Source organism: Larus michahellis, chromosome 3 (genome assembly GCF_964199755.1).
Source record: "Larus michahellis chromosome 3, bLarMic1.1, whole genome shotgun sequence".
NCBI lineage: Eukaryota > Metazoa > Chordata > Aves > Charadriiformes > Laridae > Larus > Larus michahellis.
In genome coordinates, this window is record NC_133898.1 from 19,798,281 (window position 1) to 19,819,003 (window position 20,723).

A 20,723-nucleotide genomic window follows, 5' to 3' on the forward strand; every position below is an offset into this window, starting at 1 on the left:
GCGGTTTGCCGGTGGGAGTTGTAGAAGGTGGGATGTGGCAATGAGGTAATCCCAATGGTGTGTGGCTACCGCAGCGGAGAGGGACTAGCCACCCACTCCAGCAGCATGAGCTGGCTGTGCGTGCCATGGACGCGCCAGCTAGTTCCGGGCCCAGCCTGCTGCTGTGGTCACGGAGATTTTTTTAACCTTGACTCTTGGTGGGGATGTGACATACCACCATAGGACCGTACATGCTCCTCTCTTGGAGAAAGGCATCCCTTCATGTGGTTCAAGGGCTTAGCCAATGTGCAATCAGGAATGCAGCCAACAGCAGGGAAAGGCAGGCATGTCACCAGGAGCAATGTTCCAGCTATGAGATCTTCCAGACTGAGGGACGTGACGCGGTCCACAGAAGCCATGGCATTTCCCTGGCTGAAATCACCCACAAACCGAGCACGAGGCTGCAGTCCTGTGCTGGCCAGAGGCCAGCAAGGAGAGCCACCATGGTTTCTCCAGCTGTGATTCCTCGGAGCACTGTGATTCCTCTTGATCTGAAACCATTCCGCTAGCTGCAATGTAAAAACATAGTCAATCCAGCAAACATTGCTAAGCAACGGGCTGTCAGTGCCATATCCCACCCTGCCGAAAGTATTTGCCCTCTCCATGACCTTCTGACAAGGAGCTTGCGGCTCAGCCCTTGCCAGGTTTTGTATATTCAGCTATTGTTGGCAAGTCCAGATGCTTGGCTGGATTAGCAAATAAAACTCCAGGAAATCTTCTGCAACCATCCTGGTGAAAAACACTCCACAGAGGGGCTGTGAGGAGCAGCGCTCCCACATCCCAGGCACTAGGATCAGTGCTGCGAGGTGCTGGTCTCCGGGCAATACTGTGGTCTGCAGGTCTCCGAGTCTCAGTGCTGCCGGGTGTCGTGCAGAGGGGATAAGACATGGAGAGCAAACATGCTGAAAACCTGGTTGGAGAGAAGAGGAAGCTGCTTTGGGCAACAACATCTGTCTGAGAGGCTGAAGGAGAGCCTGCTTGCCCATGGGGACGTGCTCAAGAGGTAGGGAAGACCCTCTCCAAAGTTTCCTGCCCCTCATGCAAACTTTCTTGGGGAACAGCAGCTGGGCAGGAGCAGCTCGGCACAGCTCCCAGCACGGTGGTGCCCCTTGGCGTGGGGTCAGTGCCAGGATGCGCCTTTCCCCAAGGTCAGCTGGAGCAGAATCGGGGTCCAGCTCTTTGGCTGCACTATCACACAAGAAAGCCTGAGCACTTCCAGCCTGGCTCGCACAAAGCAGCATTGCCGTTGAAACCAAGTCTTTTATCACAGTCTCCAGCAGGTCACGCAGCGTGAGCCCCGGGGGTTTTCCCACCTCTCACACGAACCTGGTGTGCGGTACTCTGCTCGCCCCTTTGTAGAGGGACCTCTCCTAGTCAACCCCATGCTCTTTACATGTTCTTCTTAAACAGCCACCAGCAATTTCTCCCTGCTCCATGCTCACCCATGCTTTCCCGCACAGCTCCACTGGGCAATTTAGGACCCACTTCCAGGTCGCATGGTAGTGCCAGAGCATCGCCTGCGGCAGCTCCCCAGACACCTGCACCATGAGCAAGGATTTCTTTCCAGACAGACTTTGCAAACTCTGCATGTTCCTCTCCCTGTCGACCACCATGCCCAAACCTTTCTTCCCCCTCCATCCCACCCACCAGCGCCTGCCTCCCCCATATCTCCCGGCAGCCCCGTTTCCTCTGTGGCCACTCTAATGCTCGGCTAATGGTGCGTCATCCACAGCATTGTTCAGCCATATTCAATAAATCAGAATCCAATTACCGGGTTAAGGAAATTGGAAGCAAATGCAATTAGCCCCAGCCCCTCCCACGTGCTGTGCCCTCGCTTCCTCCTTAATGAGAACTTTTCTTTTGCAGGAGCACTCAGCGCCGCATCCGCCCGCCCGGGAACAAGGTGGCTGCCACCACACAGCGGGGGTACGGCGAGGGGGCAACCGAGTCAATCTTCACTTTTAATAGGGCAGATGGTTAATATCCCTGGCATTAATTCTCTCCAGGAACAGCGCGCTCGCTCTCTGCTCAGCTATAACAGGCGTCCATCAGGGCTGACAGCTCCTCTCTGGAGAAAGGAGCATCTGGTCCTTACCATGAAAAGGAGCTAAACGAATAAATAAATAAATAAGCACATGGCTTGCTACAGGGCTGGAGCACTGGTGCTGCTTGAGCATTTCAGCCTAAGTGCTAAGGGAAATTCAGAATTGGGTTAGATGCCAGGAGCTGAGACGCTCTGACCTGGGAGCAAGGCGCAGCCTGGGCAGCAAGGGGCCGTGGTTGGGTCCAGCACAGAGCTCCCACCGGAGCAGGACTTACCCCGAAAAGGGCTCCCAGGAGAGGGCAGGAGAGGTCGGATGCTGCCTGTAGGCTGGGACATAATGCCGGGCACAGCTCGTTGGAAAAGGCTTGCACTGGCTGTGGGCTGGGGACTGCGCGTGGGGGTCAGGCATATGCTGTGCCCTCAGAGGACAAGGAGGAAAACTGCATCGAGGGAACCTTGGGGGTATTTCCTACACCGGCGGGACACCGCGGCATCACTCCATCCAGCAGACTAACAATTAACCCCACCGACCATAAACAACCTGCAGCTGCGAAGGGCAGCTTTTCCCCCCCACGATGAGTTTGGAGTGGTGACAGGAAGGAGGTTACGGCTGCACTCACGGCAAGCGAGGGTGCACCAAAACTCCCACCCTGCCCTTCTCACACGGACAGCAGCAAGGGAGCGCGGGTCCCACAAGGCAGCCCTCACTGCAACCCTCCCTCCTCTCACAAGGGGTCCCTTTGGGTCCCAAATGATATTTTTGACCCCAGTGGAGCTGGAGCGGCTGGTAACCCCATAAATTCTTATCTTCCCCTCACTCACCAATAGTCCCTTATTCCCCACACTAACTCCGCTCTCTGCAGAGCGAAGTAAGCGCTCAGCAGTTATTTCATTCTCCTTGCACCACCTCGTTGCATCATCTGCAGAGCAGAAGTTCCCAGCACCAGGGAAGATTTTGCCCGTCGTGGAGATGTGCTCTCGCACACCCGTTACTTTTCTGAAGGAAAAAGAAAAAAAAGGCTTTTCTTTTCTTTCCCTGTGGTCCTGGAATAATTTATACCGGTCTTAATTAATAGGTTTAGCCCCTCCAGACAAGCCAAGAAATCAAGTAAAGCAAAAGATTCAATCCTAAAAATACAACCCAGGCACAGAACCAATCCCAAGAGCACCCACCGGGCGTGGGGGAAGGGCCCAGACCCACCTAGCATCCCAAAACCACAGCCCTGAAAAGAGGAACAGGACTATCCACCCACACAATGAAGTTCGTGAGGAAGATCAGGAGAAACCAGGGGGGAGGGCAGAACCTGTGATGGCGGGTGTCGCGGACGGCGCGGTCACTGGGGATCCTCTCGCTCTCCCGCTGGTTAAAGGCATGGAGCCGGTACGGGTCCTCGCCGCCCTTCCACCTCCGGGCGCTCAGGTACCTCCGCTCTTCAAACTGATCCCAAAGGTCGTCCCAGTCCACGTCTGAGCCCTGCGCGCACAAAGTCAGCCCCATTAGAGAGAGGAGAGACCGGAGCACGTCTGACCCCGCTCCGGAGGTCCTCCCAAGCCCCCACGGAGGTTGATCGGCCCCGCAGCACGGGCAAGCATAGCAAGAGCAGGCTAACAAGGAGCCTCATTAGGTCTTCAGGTTTTGGTGTGTTTCTTTTTTTTTTTCCCTAGGTCTTCAAACAGCATGTCAAAGTGAGCCTGCCAATTTGAATTTAAAATGACTAATCTGAAACCAAATTCAGGTCCCTGGTGGATTCCCCTCTCAAACAGCACAGCCTCGAGAAATATAAAAGCACAAAGGTCTTGTTAGGGTTTTAACTTCTCTCCAGCAAAAAAAACAAAGGTATTTTACACCACCTGCCCCTCGCCCACTTTTTTTCAGGTGGGAAAGGGCCATCAGAACAGGAGCAGTTTCATCAAGCAAAATCCCGTATTTCCACAGCTGTACTCTGGAAGACTCTGAGACCCTGGAAGAAGGGAGCCATGGGCCTACCAGCCTGATTTCGGACCATCTTTGCCACAAGAAGGCTCCCACTAAGGACTTCAGCCCAACCACAGAGACAAAAGTGGGCAAGCATGTGCCCATGGGGCCTCCCCCCAGCAAAAGGATTGAGGAGCTGCATTTTGGGGTTACCCAACAGCTCCAACAGCTCTTGGGGGCGGGGGCTTAAGCATCCGTTGGCGGCTTGGTGCCATCAGGGGGTTTAGCATCCCTCAGCAGCATGGTGCTGTCGGGGGATTTAAGCATCCCACAGCAGCATGGTGCTGTCGGGGGGTTTTGGGCATCCCTCGGCGGCGCAGTGCCTGAGCCAGCGAGCACAATGTAGCGATGATAAGATCTCATCGTTACAGCAGCACCACCTCTTTGATCTCAGCCTACGTGTAACACGGAGAGATGCAAAACATTTACAGACATCTCAGCCCTACAGAAAATGGTGATCTTATCCAATAATTGATCTTTTCTTCTGCTTTTCTTTTTTTTTTTTACCCACCCCCCCTCAGTTCACACCATCTCAAAGCCGATTTTGCCTGCTAATAGCACAAAATGAAGCTTTTGAAACGGGCAATTTTTATCCTGTAATTGATTTTACTCGCATCTGGCAGCGTGTTTTCTCCAGTCGTAGGAAGGGGAGGAGGGAGCCCCGGCTCCTGCAAGTGAACGGCGGCAGGACCAAGCCAGGCGCCTCCAGCAACACGAGCACCCCCAAAAAGCCCAGGGATGCAGGGGTTTCCAGACAAGGTCACATTTGTCCTCCCCCAATGTGACCCCACAGCCTCCTCGGGAGTTTCTCCAGCACTTATCCCAGTGCAGGGAAGATCAGAAGAAACCCCCCTGAGCCACCAGCCATACTGGGAGAAAGTTATTCAGGATAAGGAGAAAGTTATTCAAAGCTGGGAGAAAGTTATGAAACCAGTAAGGTCACTGCAGGAGGTTCACAAGGAGGATGTACGTAACCCGCCTGCGGGCTTTCGGGAGGACTGACGTACGCAGGGTGATAAATATTGTTTACGTTTTTTCTAAGGCATCTTGCAAAATGTGATTTACCGCTGCAGTAAAAGATCAGGGAGAAGTGAGCCGATTGCATCGCGGAGCCACCAACAGCCTGACGTTTATAAGATTTCATGATGACCCTGGGGGGTCTGGCGCCGTTAAAACAACCGCCGTGCAGTTGCAGTCCCTAAATTTTAATGCTGTGAAGAAAAGTAAAAGTTGGTTTTATCAAACTTAATAAGAAGAGAAATGGCTTTTAAAAGTGGACACATACGACTCAAGGCTGTTGGATATATACGTACATACATTTTTTTTTTGATGTCAGTTAAACCCAGTAGCCTTGGATCAGCTAGAAGGGTGCAGCCGACGGCTCGAGCGGGAGGGCTGGCAGATTCCCTCAGGCAGACACGGCTCCAGGAAAACCGGAGCTTCCACGTGTGCTGCAAGGGCAGGGAGGCTCTGGCCAGGCCAGCAGAAGCAGGGCTCGGCCCACGGCAGGTTCCTGGCACGTGCTTCAAGGTCTGGGATGGCATTTCCCCAGCGTCCATCTATCCCTGCTACCATCCAGTTACTTGGGATCCCTACGGTAAATGGATAAATGGACAAATACCAGTGCCTTATCCCGTGGTGTTTGCTTCCCATCCTGCCCTGGATAAACCTTGCACCCAAGGATAGCATTCTTGGTTCACACCGCTGTGAATAACTAAAGCCCCCATGAAATCTCCATCTGAAAGACACCAGCCCACCTTAATTCACCCAGGCTCTCTTTTTTTCAGTCAAGGAAAGCTATCAGCAGGATGGTTCCTAAATATGGGTAACTAAATACATATCTGAGATCAATAGCAAACAGATGCCAAATAGAGATTAAAGAGTTATTTCAACCACTACCAGGCCAAAGAGCTTTAGTTATAAAACAAGCCCAGGGATTGGGTTAACTTTCTCAGCCAGCAGTAGGTAGCCGGGCTTTTGTCATTTGCTTTCAACCCACATCTCCTGTCCAAATCTTCTGAAGACTAGGCATTCCTCAGCTTTCCATCCCGAGCTCCCCGCAAAGGTAACTGAAATCGGAGCAGGGATGCTCTGACCTGCACCGACCTTTGCAAAAAAAATACCTGCGCAAAGAGGTGAGGGAAAGCGAGGCCTCGGATGAGAAGCTCCCAGCTACGCATGCGGTGGGAGGCAGGAGACCTCCCCGAACTGCACGCAGGGACTTGCCTGCTTCTCGGCACCTGATCAGGGATGGGAAAAGCGAGTTAAAGCGGAAGGAGAAATCCCCTTCGCTCACCCAGGGACAGCACATCAGGTACGGGTTACTGCATAAGGTCTTCATCATAATATTTCCGCCATGTATTATCACCTTTTCCTCGCACCAGAATTCTGTCTTGGGAGTTATTTAACTGATGTGCAGAAATCTAAATTTAATTTATTATGATCTAACTCACTTTAGAAGCCAAATTACCCTGCACTAGAAAAGGATCGAGTCAATACTCCACTTGCCTTTCTATTTATCTTCTACAGGGCTCCTCTCTCCAAGTTTCATATTCATTTTCTCTCATGTACTGGTAATAAATTTTCATTTTTTTTTCCTGGAATTAGGTAATTTCTCTTTCAACATTGCAGTTTAATGGCTGATATTAATTATAGGAAACACAGTCAATGCTTAAAGAGTTTGAGAGACTCAATGAGTCTGCAGGAAAGAGAGGGGAAAAAAATATCCAAGGGATAGCCGGCCGCTCTCAGCAAACAAGTGCCGCCCCTGCTGACACCACACTGGGGGGGATCCCCTGGGGGGGTCAACGACAGGGACCCCCCCAGGCAAGGAGACACAGACAAAACTCATCACAGAGAGGACCTCCCATCTCCCGCCAGTGCCCAGCCAAGAGCAGGGCTCGCCAAGAGCCTTCTCCTTCGCCAGCCCACTAAAGGCAACCTTCCAAAACCACCCACTAAAGGCACCCCCCAAAACCACCCACCGCCTCGCCAGCAAAGGGCAAACCCCCAGAGCAAGCACAGAGGAGGCAGCTTTTCACCGCAACTGCACATTAAAGATCGAAAGTCCCTCAGTGCAAAGATGTAATTCGTCATCTGCCTCTTAAATCACAGCTCAGAAACAAAAAAAAAAAGAAAAAAAAGGGAAAAAAATAATATTTCAAAATAAGAAGTGGTGCTGCGGGGGGAGAGCAGGTCATTAGCAGTAAAACCACAATTTTCTGGCAACTGCTAATGCCTTGTTTATGTGGATTTCTGCGAATATGACATTTTAATGGCATAATAATTGTGTGATTACAGTACAGCAGGGATCGCTGGAGCGGGAAGGAGGAACGAGCGACCCAGCTGGTTGCTGCTGCGGGCCCGCAGCGTCCCCACGGGATGCTCGGTCCCCTCCTGCCTGTCCCCACGGGCAGCCCCCGGCACCCCTCGCCTGGCACCGGAGGCCAGAGCAGGATGGACAGCGGGCAGGGGGCCGGCACCTTGCAGCAGCACCTTGGTGAGGTGGCTCGGCAGAGAAAGGGCATTTCAGGTGAAAAGCTTGTCCCAAGCAGAGCCGGAGGTGACCGGGGACAGGCAAGTCACACTGGTCCCCAGGGCCAGCCTCCAGCTGCCCAGGAAGAAAAGGTGTGGGCGGCATGAGCCAAAAGCGGACTGTGATTCACTTTCTTCTTTCGCGGCACTGTTTTAAAATAGAGAACTTAAGCCTTCACTAAAATAAAAGCTATTTTCCTTTGGGCTCAGCTGCCATTAGACTGAGGTGAATCGGACCAGCGCCACATGCATCCTTTCAGGAGGCAGCAAATCCAAGGCAGCCGGGTTGGCTTTGCTCGGGATTTGCCAGGGAGCCCCAGTCTTTGGCCAGGCAAAGGGGTTTTGCCTGTGCAGGTACAATGATGACCCCAAGGGGGTCTGGCAGCAGCCAAATGGGCCTCTCCCTCAGCACCCCTCACACCCAGCTTTCCCTGGAAAATCTCATCCTTACATAATCCCTGACCGAGCACTCACCGCTGAGCCTCCGTCCTGCCTTCCCTGGCACTCAGGCATTAAAAAAATTGGAGAGGAGGGGGAAATAATAACAATAAAAAAATAATAATACATCAGCCTAACAAAAGCTCCAACAAACAAGTGAAAACTCTAGAAACTGGGATGCCATTCGGCACGCTGCTGCCCAGCCGCGCTCGGTCGCTCCTCTGCCCGCGGACGGCTGGAGCATGTGTGCGTGTTCGGCACAGCTCGGGGGCACCGGAGGCAGAGGGCAATCCTTCAGCAGGAATTGCAACCAGGCATTATACAAATGAGATTTAAACGTCTCGCTGAAGCACGAGGCCCCTGCAAATGGGAGGTTCAATTATAGAGCTGTTACCGGCCGAGGCGCTAATGCCATCTGAAAGGACTATAATACTTCAAACAGGGCAGGGCTCATCCCTCCTCGTCCCCCAGTGCCACCGCATGCACTAAGAGGGTCAGCAGCCCCAGAGGAGAAAGAAGAAGGGCAGCACCACGCTGCCTCCATCTTCTTCCCCGTCTCTCCGAACAGCCCAGATGGAGCATCAAGATACAAGATCCTTCAGTCGAGCTTTGGTGGACTCTTCCTGACACCAGAATCCAGCAGCTTGGCTTAGCCCTGTGCGCCCAGTGCCGTGCATCCTGATGGGCTCATCCCCAAGAAACACGGGGGAGACAGACAGAGCACCACGGCCATGTTCTTTGCCCCTTGAAGAGCACGTGGCGGTGCCAAAATCAGGCTGTGGGTCTCTGGAGAACAGGCTTTGTACCCATCCTGCAGCATGTCCTCCAGTGCCTCGGGTAACGCTCAACAACAAACCGGCACAGACCCTGGAAGGGTCATATCCCATACCTCCTTTCCCTTATCCCCCTTCCCCACGCTGCACAGCCCCCAAGACAATCAAGCACTTAAATACAAACCTAAGCGACTCCAGGCATTTGGAGAAGCGCACAGAAACTCCTGTTTAAATGCTTGAAGTTAAGTACTTGCTTAAGTGCTTCATTGGCTCAGTGCCGTCTTCTCCAGCTTTGTGCTGATACCAACCACACATCGGAAACGGAGGTAGCTCGGCCCCGGCTATCATCCGCCCTTAATTAGTCTTCTACCCTGTGGGGATTTTAGCTCCAGTTCCTTTATTTGAGGGCTGTGAAGCTCCTCTTCCCCTTGCACAGGTACCTGGGCACAACACCCAGGTGCACCTTGGTGGCAGCTCCTCGGGACCCCAAAGGGATGCAACAGCAGACCCATGTCTGACAGCCCCAAGGAGGACTGGCATCTCCCACTGCTTAGAGGTGATTTACCGCATCTCAAGGGAGACTTGCAGATCTGAGTCTGCTCTGACCCCACTTCCTGGAGGAAGAAAGAACAAAAGAAAAAACAAAACTGAATAAAATGTTAATACGGATACGTAATTAAAGCAAAGCTCTTCGCCAGCAAAGCCTGTCCTGCAGCTTGGGGTCCCTGGAGAAGCTCTGAGCATTCACCATTAAGCTTCTCACTGGCAATGACCTTTCCCTGCTCGCGCACATCCACAGGCACACTGCTCCATCTTCAAAGGACGGAGCACTGCTTCCTCCTCTGCTAGCTCAGCAGGGAACACGAGTTCCCTGAGGACCTTCTAGCAAGCATCCCACTTTCTCACTTGGCCCCGAGGCCAAGGCCAGGCTATCACCACGCTTGCTGCCCTCCCTGCCCGCTGCCCAGGTTCCTTTACCCGTCTCTCTCCAACCCATCCTCTAATGCCCACTCCTGCGTGGGCAGCGTCTGCATCTCTCCTGTGTTGCACACATCCGTTTACACAATCAAGACACCTACTGCTGCAGGCAACAGGACCCACAAAGGCTGGAAAATGACGATGGTAAAAACTTGACCTTCGGGAACTGGAAGAAGACTTGACCTTCAAAAACTATGGCTGCAACCGCTGCCTAGATGGAAACTTCCGCATCCAGGCTCTGGAGAAGGTTCTCCAGTACCTTCCTCTGAATGTCCCCATGCTCAACTAGCATCAGCACAGGCCGTTGGCCCCGGATTCAGTGCAAGGAGCTGACCCAGGGCTAAGGCAGCTGTGCCATCGTTAAGTCAATCACAGCTAGAACCAGCTCTTTGTTTATCTTCTTGTCTGCATCTGCGGTAAACGATATACAGGGTTTGAAACACCCTCCAGAGGTTTAAGTCTGCTAAAGTCTCCAGCCAAACACAAGAGCATGAAAAGCCGCCAGAGAATTATTGATGCTTTTTCCAGTAAGGCAGAAGCTTTAATTTTAAAACGGATGGCCAGGGCAGCCACCAAAACGGGGAATTTATTTGCAAATCAGGAGCAGGGGACTCCGACTTGCAAGGAGAGAAAGATGACAGATTCATTGCTTTGATGAAAAGCCAAATTCTGTTTCCAGGGCTTCCCTGAGGAGAAAGCAAGTCAGCTCAGAGTTCACACCACGCTTTATCAGCAAGCACTTGCCGTGCCGGCAGCAGCCCCAGGTTAAAACGTACCCCCACCTCCCGCCAGCAGCCTGGGCCTGAGCTTCCCACATGGACAATGCTCTTGTCTGCTGGATGTAGCATCAGGACACTGTCCTGCCCCTCTGGGGGGAGAGGCGATGCACACTCCCAGCCAGCATCCCAAGGAATCCCCATGGTGGCTTCCATCATCTCCAATATGCTGAGGAACCTTCTGCCTCCCTGTGACGCTGGAGAGGAGCACAGGATCCAGGCCACTGACTTCTAGAAATAACATCTAGCTACAAAATTCCCTGCGGTCCCACTTGGAAAGATGGTCTTCCTTTTTTGGACGCCCAACATCAGGTGCGCGCACGCAGCCATACTGTAGCACTTCGCAGTATAAAGAACGTAGCCTTTCATTCTTTAAAATAATACATTAGCCCATAGGATAGCCTGACACATGAAGACAAATCCTGTATAATTAAAAAGGAAAGGAAGCCGATTATATCCTCCTGGAGAATATTGCTGCCTGCTTCTGTTTTATTTATACGTTACACTGTATAATGAGCTGAATATTTAGGAGGTCAGCACAAACCAAGCTGCTGACTGGAGAAAAGAGAAGACCCAGCTCTGTCCGTGCTGGGAGCCAAGCAGGAGGGTGGAAAGGATTTTTGGTCATCTTCTCCTCCCCCTGCCTGCAGCCCCCCTGCTCTCAACCGCTCGTGCTCAGGCTGCATCAGTCTTCTCAAGCCCCCATCAAAAAAAGTTCTGCGTTCCCCCACGGCCCCCCGAGAAAGGATGAGCGAGGTCAGCCCGAGCCCGTTGGTGCCTGCCAACTCTTCTAATAGGTCTGCAAACAGTAATTCTGGACAGCAAACAAGACCAAATAGGTTTTAAGAGTCTACAAGAGAGTCTCTGCTTCCACTGAGATTTTTTCTCTTTTCTCTCTCTCTTTTTTTTTTTTTTTTTTTTTTTTTAAGATTTCAGTTTGGGTTTGTTTTTTGGTTTGTTTTTTTTTTAAAAAAAAAAAAAGGTGGAAACCCACTGGTCTGGCAGTGGCTCTGCTCCACAGTGAGCCTCCCAGGTTGATGTCAATGGTCCCCCACTGGTGCCCCCACTGCCGCTCCCACCAGTGGTGGGACACCTGCCCTTTCCATCCTTCGCTGATGCCACCTACCCCCTGCCAGAGGGGTACCCTTGTCACCCTGCTCCGGGCTTGCCAGGATACCAGGAGACGGCAGAGAGCATCTTTGCAGCCATTATGCCACATTAACTGGACACCATGGGCAGCCCCCCCACGGCCCACTGCCACCGCTCAGTGCCACCACCCGCCGGCTGCAGGGTGTGGGTGAGGCTGAGAGCTGCTACCCTGATCCACGGCAATTATACAAGGCACTAACTGGGAAAGAAACGAAGGCAGCATTCCATGTCCTCTTGCACGCCAGCCAAGTTCAGCTCATCTCCCGGATCACCAGAGGTCAAACGCATTTGGGAAGGGCCCTGACCCACGGCGGGTAAATAAGAGTGGCAAAGGGAGCTCCTGCATGGACAGACGGTGTTTTGTTTCCCTTCTGTGCCTTTTCAGGACGGACACGAGCTGCTTCCCAGCCATGAAGGTCAAACCAGCCTTCCCAGGCTTCAGCAGGAGCAGCAGATGATTTAGTGCTTAGGAGCCCATAGCTGCATTCAAGCCTCCAGCTGAGCTTTGCTCGTCCTTCTGCGCAAAAGCCAAAGTTCCTACCAAACCACAGAGCCTGAGCATCTCAGAGGTCGGAGAAGGTCTCCCCCTTCCCCATGGAGCTGCTGGTCCCAAGTGCCGGAGGACAGCCCGGGATGGGGGTGTTTGGGGAGAAAGGGAGGGGGAAAGGGGAGCAGGGAGGGAAGGGGAAAGGAGCCAGCAGCCAGCGTCCTCCTCTGAACCCAGCCCTTTAAAAAGCAGGCGGCTAATCCAAACCGCACCTCCCAAGCAAGGAAGGGATCGTGCTGTTAATACACTCAGCATCCTCGACCCGACACGGCCTTTTCGCAGCAGCAAAGCCAGGGGTAATCCATCTGGTAATTGCTTCCATGGGGATCTTTACACAGCTTTAGAAACTAATGCTACTATCCTTCCCCAAGCAGCCGCTCTTCCAAACCGAGCAGCAGAGAGGCGACGGATAACAGCAGCATATTAATGTGAAGGGAAAAGGGCCTCCAAGGGAGGGAAAGCTTCATTTTACCTTGGTTTACTCTAACAGGGGGGAAAAAAACCCCACAGATTAGAAAAATAGATATTCAAGCAAAATAAAATAATTGCAAATACACAAGGCAGTTATATGCATGGCTTTAGCTGTCTTCAGGAAGCCACCAGCTTGCCTTTCCCCCTCCCAGACCCACCGGTGCCCACCTGTCAGATGCCATCCCACTAACAAAAAGCACCAAGGCTTCAATGTGACCCATCTCCTCGTCTCACTCACGCGTGTTTTGCAGAGAGGCAGGTGTTTCTGTAACCCGGAGAGGGCCCTCAACATGCAGGCAGAGGGAGATGAAGCTCAGGTCACGGCAACGATGCTCCAGGGTGCATGTACTACCCAGCCGCCAGCCCATCCTCCCCCCAGCTCTCCTCAAGGAGAAATTAGATATAAAACATTTGTGACAGCAAGAACTGATCTAAACCTTTGATCCTTAGGTACCTGCTGCTGGAGCGTCTGCAAGATCCCGAGCCTGGGAGCAACATGACTGACAGCACCTAGAGATACAGCAGCATAATTTAGAGCATATGTGTCAGCACAACTTTCTCCTATCTCGGCTCAGTAATAGGAATAAAAAGAAAAAAAAAAAGAAAAAAAAGAAGAAAAATAAACCTGGCTAGTGAGAAACGCACCATAGCAAGGTATGGTGAGTTAGAAAATAAATAAGCCTGTTGAGGAAGGACTGTGGGTCCCTGCCGGCCGCAAGCACACGCGCTGCAGGAGCCTCCAAAAAGTGCTGCGCCTTGGGATGGTGGGGGTTTAGCTGGGGATGGGGGAGACCAGGGGCACGGCTGGTGTGACCTGTCTGGGGAGATCACAGACAGATCTCCAGGGCCTGGCCACCTTCTTCCAGCAGCACAGCGCTGCTGCTCGCACAAGCAAACCCTGAGCAGAGCTGCCACCAGGCAGGGGAGCAGCGGCAAGGGACACACCAGGTCCACACAGCAGGGACAGCCTGAGGACAACACAGAGTTGGCAGCAGGGTCCAAAGCTCACATTGAGGCCTGAGCAATATTTTAGGGTAAATCTGCCCCCAAAATCATGCCCACAGGAGGAGAAGAGACAGCGCTGGGAAAAATCACAGCTTCTTCTGGAGCAAAGACCCCATTCTGCCACCGCAAAAGCCATCAGCTTCCTTTGAGGGACAAGCTTAAGCAGCAATGTCCTTCCCAAAAAGAGAAGCAGGCAAACAAGCATGGAGATGCACATCCCACCGCCCCCTCCTGCTGCGCTCATGCGAAGGAACGAGCACAGCTCCCCACGTTGCTGGGAAGATCAGAGATGTAAAAGGGAAACATAAGGAGGGAAGGAAAAAAAAAAACCACAAAAAAAAAAAAAAAAAACCAACCAAAGCTGTAATTGGGTTTGTAGCAACCGACATCTGTAATCTGGAGGACAGCTGTGTTACCACCAAGGGCCCATCAGTGGAGCTCTCATACCCAGGAGGATGCTGGTTCAAAAAGCACTGCTTTGTCACAGCCGGGAGACGCAGGACAACCTTCCCTTCCCCCTTTCCCTAACACATTGGCAACATCTGATCAATATTTCTTGCACATCTCTAGAAGCTAAAAAAAAAAAATAAAAATTGTACAAAAACCCACTCAAAATAAAAATAAAAACCAAACCCACTGCTAAGTCACCTGCTGCAGCAAACTCAAAACACCTCCTGAAAGCATGGGGATCTGGATGGAAACCAGCAACCAGGCAGCAAGCTTTGTTGTTATTATCAGGAAAAAAATAAGATCTGCGTTTGGCACTGATTCTCTCTCACACATACACACACGTTTCACCGCAATAAGGAAAAGAGGATTTTTGGAGTCATCAGTCATGAAAATGCAGATGGAAGTTTTGACGATGCTTCTGCTTGGACATGCATCAACCCCCTTGGCTGCAATGAGGTGGTTTGTCCAATGGCTCCGGGCACGCTCCTGCCCGGCTCCACCACGACTCCACACACCATGGCCAACCCATGCCTGGGGACAGCAAGCCTTGCCCGTACCTCAACGCATCCAACCCCAAAACCTCGTCCTCTTCAATGCAGACAGCAAAGCGCTTCTATAGATGGCACTTTGTGTTAGCACACGATGTGAGGAGGCACGACGCACGTGGGCAAGCTGAGTGAGCATGATACAAGCCTGTGGCAGGGCTCAAATCAGGGCAGAAATAAGACCCCCTAAATCTGTCGGCTCTTGATGCTTCAGCGGTACCAGCCTCGGAAGAGGTGGTAGCTGCGGGCATGGTACAGCTTCTCACAGCACAGCTGGGTGGCAAGTCAACGCGTGCTCTGCTCATTAGCCACAGCAGCATGGAGGTGTCATCACCCAAGGGTTGCCCACCCTTTTACCAGAAATAAGTTGATAGGCAACACCTCCGAGACCTCCAAACTCAAACAGTCCGCACCAAAACAGCCCAACAGCCTCTTTAACGAAGAGCATTCCGCACTAGGCGAACACATTAGCTCCAGCAGAAGCTGTGCAGTATCACAGAATCATAGAATGTGTTGGGTTGGAAGGGACCTTTAAAGGTCATCTAGTCCAACCTCCCTGCAGGAAGCAGGGACATCTTCAACTAGATCAGGTTGAGCCTCATCAAGCCTGGCCTTGAATGTCTCCAGGGATGGGGCCTCCACCACCTCTCTGGGCAACCTGTTCCAGTGTCTCACCACCCTCATTGTAAAGAACTTCTTCCTGATGTTTAATCTAAACCTACCCTGCTCTAGTTTAATGCCATTACCCCTCGTCCTATCACTACAATATCTACCAAAGGTGAAGGTCCCTGCTCTCAGAAAGCTATGGAGGGCAGAAGGGAAGTGCCCCACAGGATGCAAGGAGCACAGAATAAAGGCTGGACCCACTTTTAGGCAGCCCCACCGCCTGGCTGGGCAATTGATCCTCCTTCCTCCCGCAGCAACACACTCCCCTTGCCGGCAGCACCCTGCATTAAGGATTAGGTGGGATCAGACATGGGATAATACAAATGAGGTCGCATTTGCTGCTGACAGGAGCTGCAAAGAAATGAGGAGAGACAGTCTTCCCAGCCAGAGGAACATGAGATGCTGTTAAACTCCAGCCAGGCAGGAGAGGAAAGCAAGGGTATGGCTGAGACCAGGCTAACATGGCTTTTCTGCTCACAGGTTTGGATATACCACTACAGTGTCCGATGGTCCCCAGGTACAGGGGGAAGGGACTCTCCTTGCAGAGGAGGCACGTCGCCAGCTGGGCATCCCGGTGGAAAGCAGGGGAGGTGGGGAGCGGAAGGTGCAGGGAGGCTCTCCGCAGCCAGAGGAAAGTCTCTTGCACCATTCCTTCACAGGTCTGTGTAACCGGAGATGAAACAAAACCCTTTCATTGTCTGCACGGTCCTGAAAGCACGAGTTGAGCCCCAGATTGGTGATGCTGTTTCCCTTAGTGTTGGGCATCTTCTGGCTCACTTCTCCATCCTCACCCTCCTCCTACATCCCTCAGCAGCTCCCTCCTGCCAGCCACAGGCATGCCCCTACCTCCCCTCGCTCCCCGAGCCCTTGGCACCAGCCGCGGCATGTCCTCAGAGGGGAGAAGATGGTGATACAAAGGCCTCAGGGGTACGTTCAGGCCTTGACAGGCACACCAGAGCAAGCAAAAGCCACGACACCTTGTGGAAGGAAGGGTGGGGAGAAGAAACCCTGTGGATGGAGAAGACCTGCCAAGGGTCAGACATGCTACTCCACAGACCTTTCCTGAAAACAAAGCAGACGTTCTACCAGCCACGGGGCAGGCATGCTTGAGCCCCTCAACCAGCACTGGTCCTGATGGCTCTGAAAAAAACCCCACCTGACTGCTTTTATATTTGATTTACTGCTTGTAAAGGCACCTCCAGAGCACAAGCTCCAGCTGAGCATTTTCATACTCTTTCTGCCCTTGCTGGAGCCCAAAGGGGAAGAAACTCACAAGACACGATGAGCCCTGCACACACCGCCACAAGCTCCCAGCTCGGAGCTGGATGACCTGCCACCAGCACGTGCGTGGCCCCGGGAAAGGCAGGGAGGCAGAGCCCCAGCTGCAATGCCCACCACAGCCCCAGCAAACCTGTGCGCAGATGGCGACGGGACTGGTCCCTCTGTGGCCAGCAGCATCTGCTGCCGCTGCTGCCCACATCAACGCAGACGCCGGGAGAGACACACCAGAAATAACCGGTTACACAAGCCAGGACTTTTCCTCCTACGCAGGCAAAGAGAGTTTTAATCCCAAACTACCGGGTACAGCTGAGCGTCTGAATGCATCCCCTCCTTTTTGCAGCGGAAGGAACATCTCAATAGCAATGAAATGGACCCCCAAAAAAAAAAAAAAAAAAGTGCCAAGACAAAAGAAGGCCAACGGGAAGTACCGGTGGCTTGTGACAGGTAGGCTGGCGAACATCTGTGTGGCAGAGAGTTTCTGCTCTTGATCTGCCAGCGACCTTTATGCCTGCTCTAAAACAGGGGCAATAATGCTCGCTTAGAGTCTCATGCTGAATTAATCGTTGCAAAGTGCTCTACGGTTCAGCGACGAGAGATAGGAAGGCAGCACTAAGTATGATCATAGCTGTACTCAGCAAGACTAATGGTCTGTGCTGTGCTACGGTCCCCGGTAAGCTGTCTGTAACGCCGCTTAATGCTTCGGAGGAGGACGCACGGCAGCCCCGGCAGCAGGGGTGAACCCTCCTCCCTGCCCCAGATGGGCACCGGCAGCATCTGCCCAGCTCCCCGCGTCAGCCGGGGGGCTCATCCCAGCCAGGCACAGTCTGGTTGTACCCCATTGTACCCCCTAGCTCCAAAACCGCTGAGCTGAGAAATGCGGTGTTCAGAGGAGCAGAGAAAAAGAAAGAGGGGAAAAAAAAAATAATAATCTAATGAGGCTAAAGGAAACAAGTTACTTTAAAAGGCTTCCTCCTCTCTGCCAACTTCTGACCTCCTCCTGGGCTCTCTGCCCAGGAAGCAGCATCAGGCAGGGCGAGGAGCAGGCAGGGCACGCACAGCAGCATCTGCCCAGGGGTGAGTGCTTCCCGGCTGAAGCCACCATGCAGAGCCGGTGCGGTGTAACGCAGCCAGCCAAAGGGGCGCAGAGCGACAGCGGGGAGGGACGAGGGTTTCGGTCCCCATCTGGCCCCATGGCAGACTTCCCTCCTGCCCAGGTGGAAAGGACCGGTGTGCGCCCGCAGCTCCCTCCCCTGCCAAGCCGCTCGTTCCCGCACCCACCCTCAGCTTTCCACAGCCCAGTTTTCTTACAGGGATGTAGGAAATTAAATATATCAGTGTATATGCATATATATGCCTGCACACCGCGTTTTTCCTGCTCATTTACACACCCTTCCCTGCAAAGAGCCTCCAAGCTGAACAGCTCGAGCTGCCACAGGGATTTGCTGGGGGCACGGAGCGGGAAAGCTGGCCCTCGGGGAGCAGGGTGACAGCCATGCACAGAAGGGCTGCTCAGAAAGGCAGCAGCACCGCTGGGTCACACACCGCTGGGTCACATCTGCCTAAACACTCCATCTCTCATGGGAGTCTCAACAGCAAAAACCTGGGGAAAACTATGGGTGAGTGAGCACAGGGACACCGCTTCTGAGCACCCCGCTGCTGCCAGCACACTCCATCCTCTTGTTTAACGTCCACATGGACCTTTATCTCATGTATCTGTCCAGTCACCGCTGAACCCACGCAAGCGTTCAACGCCCAGAAGATGCTGCTGCAGGACGTTCCACAAACACCCTGCATCCATCCGCACTGAACCTGCCCCTGACAGCTTCCTTTGATGACCCCAGCTTTTGTCCAGGCAGAGATGGGAGGTATTTCCTACCCACCCGTCCTCTGACATTAATGATCTTCCAGATCTCCAACACAACCCCCACCTCCTCCATCCCAGGTTAAGCAGCCCAAGCCTACTTCTCGCAGACAAGCCACCTGAAAGCCTTGATCACCTGTGTCCCAGCTCAGCACTGTTCCCAGCTCTCTGAGACGGCAGGGAGCAAAGAGCAGGCAGGTTTCACCAGGGGTTCACGTAGCAGCACCCTGGTTGCCCTCGCCCCTTGACCACCCATGGTTCACCAGCAATGCAACCGACCTGCCCGCCACGCTCCAGCCCTTGGTGCTTGCTGTGGGGGCCATCTGTGCCTCCTGAGCATCACTCACCTCTGCCGGCAGTCAAAGTAAAACCCAAGCACAAGGCACTTGAGAGAGGCTGTTTTTCAGTCTTGCCCTCTGCCTCGCTACTTAAATATCCACAAGAAGACAAGCAGCAAAAGCCTCATTATTCTAAACCATGAGCCCAGGCTGCTAAAAGGCACAGGGGTTGCGGGAGCAAGGTACATCAGGACAAGATGCTCTTCCACACCGAGATGGAAAACAAAAGCACAAGGGGTTTGGCGGGGGCTCTGCTATTTCCAGCCCCACGGCTGAGCTCCGGCAGGCTCCCTGTGGCTTATCCCTCACCTCCTGCCCAGCGCCAGCGATGCCGAACGGGAACGGGCAGCCAAGAGCTATGGGAGCAGGGCTCTGCCGCCAGCGCCGGGCTAAGCCCAGCAGCCCCTTACTTTCCCAGACAAAAGTGGTGAATGCAGGGAATAAAATTAAAATTCTTCTTTGTGTTTTGATTTAACATTTTATTCTGTATCAGAAGCGGCAGGAATAACACGTGGGAAATGCAAAGCGAGTAACGTCTCCGGCTCGATAGCAGGAGAAGCCAGAAGAAACACTAGGGCATCTAGGACAAGCGCTACAAGGCTCATTTTAAAATGTTCCCTCCGCCAACACGGATAAATATTTGAGCAAAAAATATTACAGAAAAATTCAGTTGACTCACGAAGAGCAAGCGTGTTAAATATAGAAAATAAATTAAATAATTAAATGGCAAAAGAAATGGGATTTTAGCCCTGCTTTGAGCATAATTTTCCTTACAGCCTTACGCGGTGAGCTACCAAGCTGCTTTTAACCCTCAGAGTGGGTGAAGCAGATGGCAAAGTGAGCTTTTGCCATGCTCCCGGGCCGTATTTCCCCCAGTCGGGAAGCGCAGAGCAGTGGGGCTGGCACAGGGAGCTCCCCTCGGCCACTGCCCCCGGGGCACAGCACAGCTTCACCCAGGGCTCCCCATCCCTTCTCCACGTCCTGATGAGGCAGCCAAAGTGCAGAGACAGCGACTGCTTTGCCCCACAGCAGCCCAGAAACTCTCCGTGGGATGCAAACCCACCGGGAACGGCTGGGCTCTCCCAGCGCTGCGGGTGTATGTGGCAGCTCTTTAGGTACAGTCCAATTCAAGCTTAAAAAAAAAAAAAAAAAATATTTCAAAACAAAAAATCCCAGCTCCAAATAGACTCAAAGATCTTGGGACAGACAAAATTTAGGCTATAGATGCTACAGCCAGATCCTGTTATTTCCAGGAGCCAAGCCCTGCAATTTAAAGGTGCCCTGGCACTAACCCACCCCAAACGCGGCTGCCGGCCTCTGCTGCGCTCATAAATTACATATGGCAAAAAGGGCACGCTCAAAGTGTCGGTGCCGCTTTTGAGAGCTCAGGGCTGATCCGGCTCACCGAGGCTTTTACCCGTCCCCAGGCAGAGCAGGGCAGCTCCTCGCTCAAACCAGCGGGGAAGCCTGAGGCTGCCCAGGAATCAGAGAGCCACATTCTCCTCCGCTCCCAGAAACGATTCCCCGATATTAAAGCAGGAAAATCTCACGGCAAGGCTGTGCTGGCAGGTGCCTGCTGCGGCTGCGGGACCAGCAAGGCTGTTGGTCCCCACATTGCCATCCACCCCAGCGGCTTTCTCCTTCCACAGCCTGCAAGATGCCTGAAAGACGCGAGCAGCAGGGTAAGAGCCAGGGAGAGGATAAGCTCAGAGCCAGGCGCTTTTACTCACAACCCTCCCCTTTCTTCCACCAGCGCCCCCTCAAAAAAAAGGTCCTTTCCTCTTTCCTAAGCGACATCCTCAGAGCGTCCGCTGCCTCGATGCAGGGGCAACCTGGGCAGCCCACTGAGGTGA

General features: G+C 52.9%; 1 protein-coding gene across 3 annotated transcripts in view; it reads right to left on the reverse strand.

Moving 5' to 3' along the window:
• Positions 1-20,723, reverse strand: part of GALNT14 (polypeptide N-acetylgalactosaminyltransferase 14) — a 103,602-nt gene that overhangs the window by 62,121 nt on the left and 20,758 nt on the right. Inside the window, exon 2 of one of the 3 annotated variants that reach the window (XM_074578963.1) lies at positions 3,337-3,557. The exons of 1 other annotated variant lie outside the window; for it this stretch is intronic. In XM_074578963.1, coding sequence (XP_074435064.1) covers positions 3,337-3,557 — 221 coding nt within the window. The remainder of the gene's footprint in view (positions 1-3,336; positions 3,558-20,723) is intronic. One more of the 3 variants, XM_074578959.1, reaches the window with a different exon arrangement.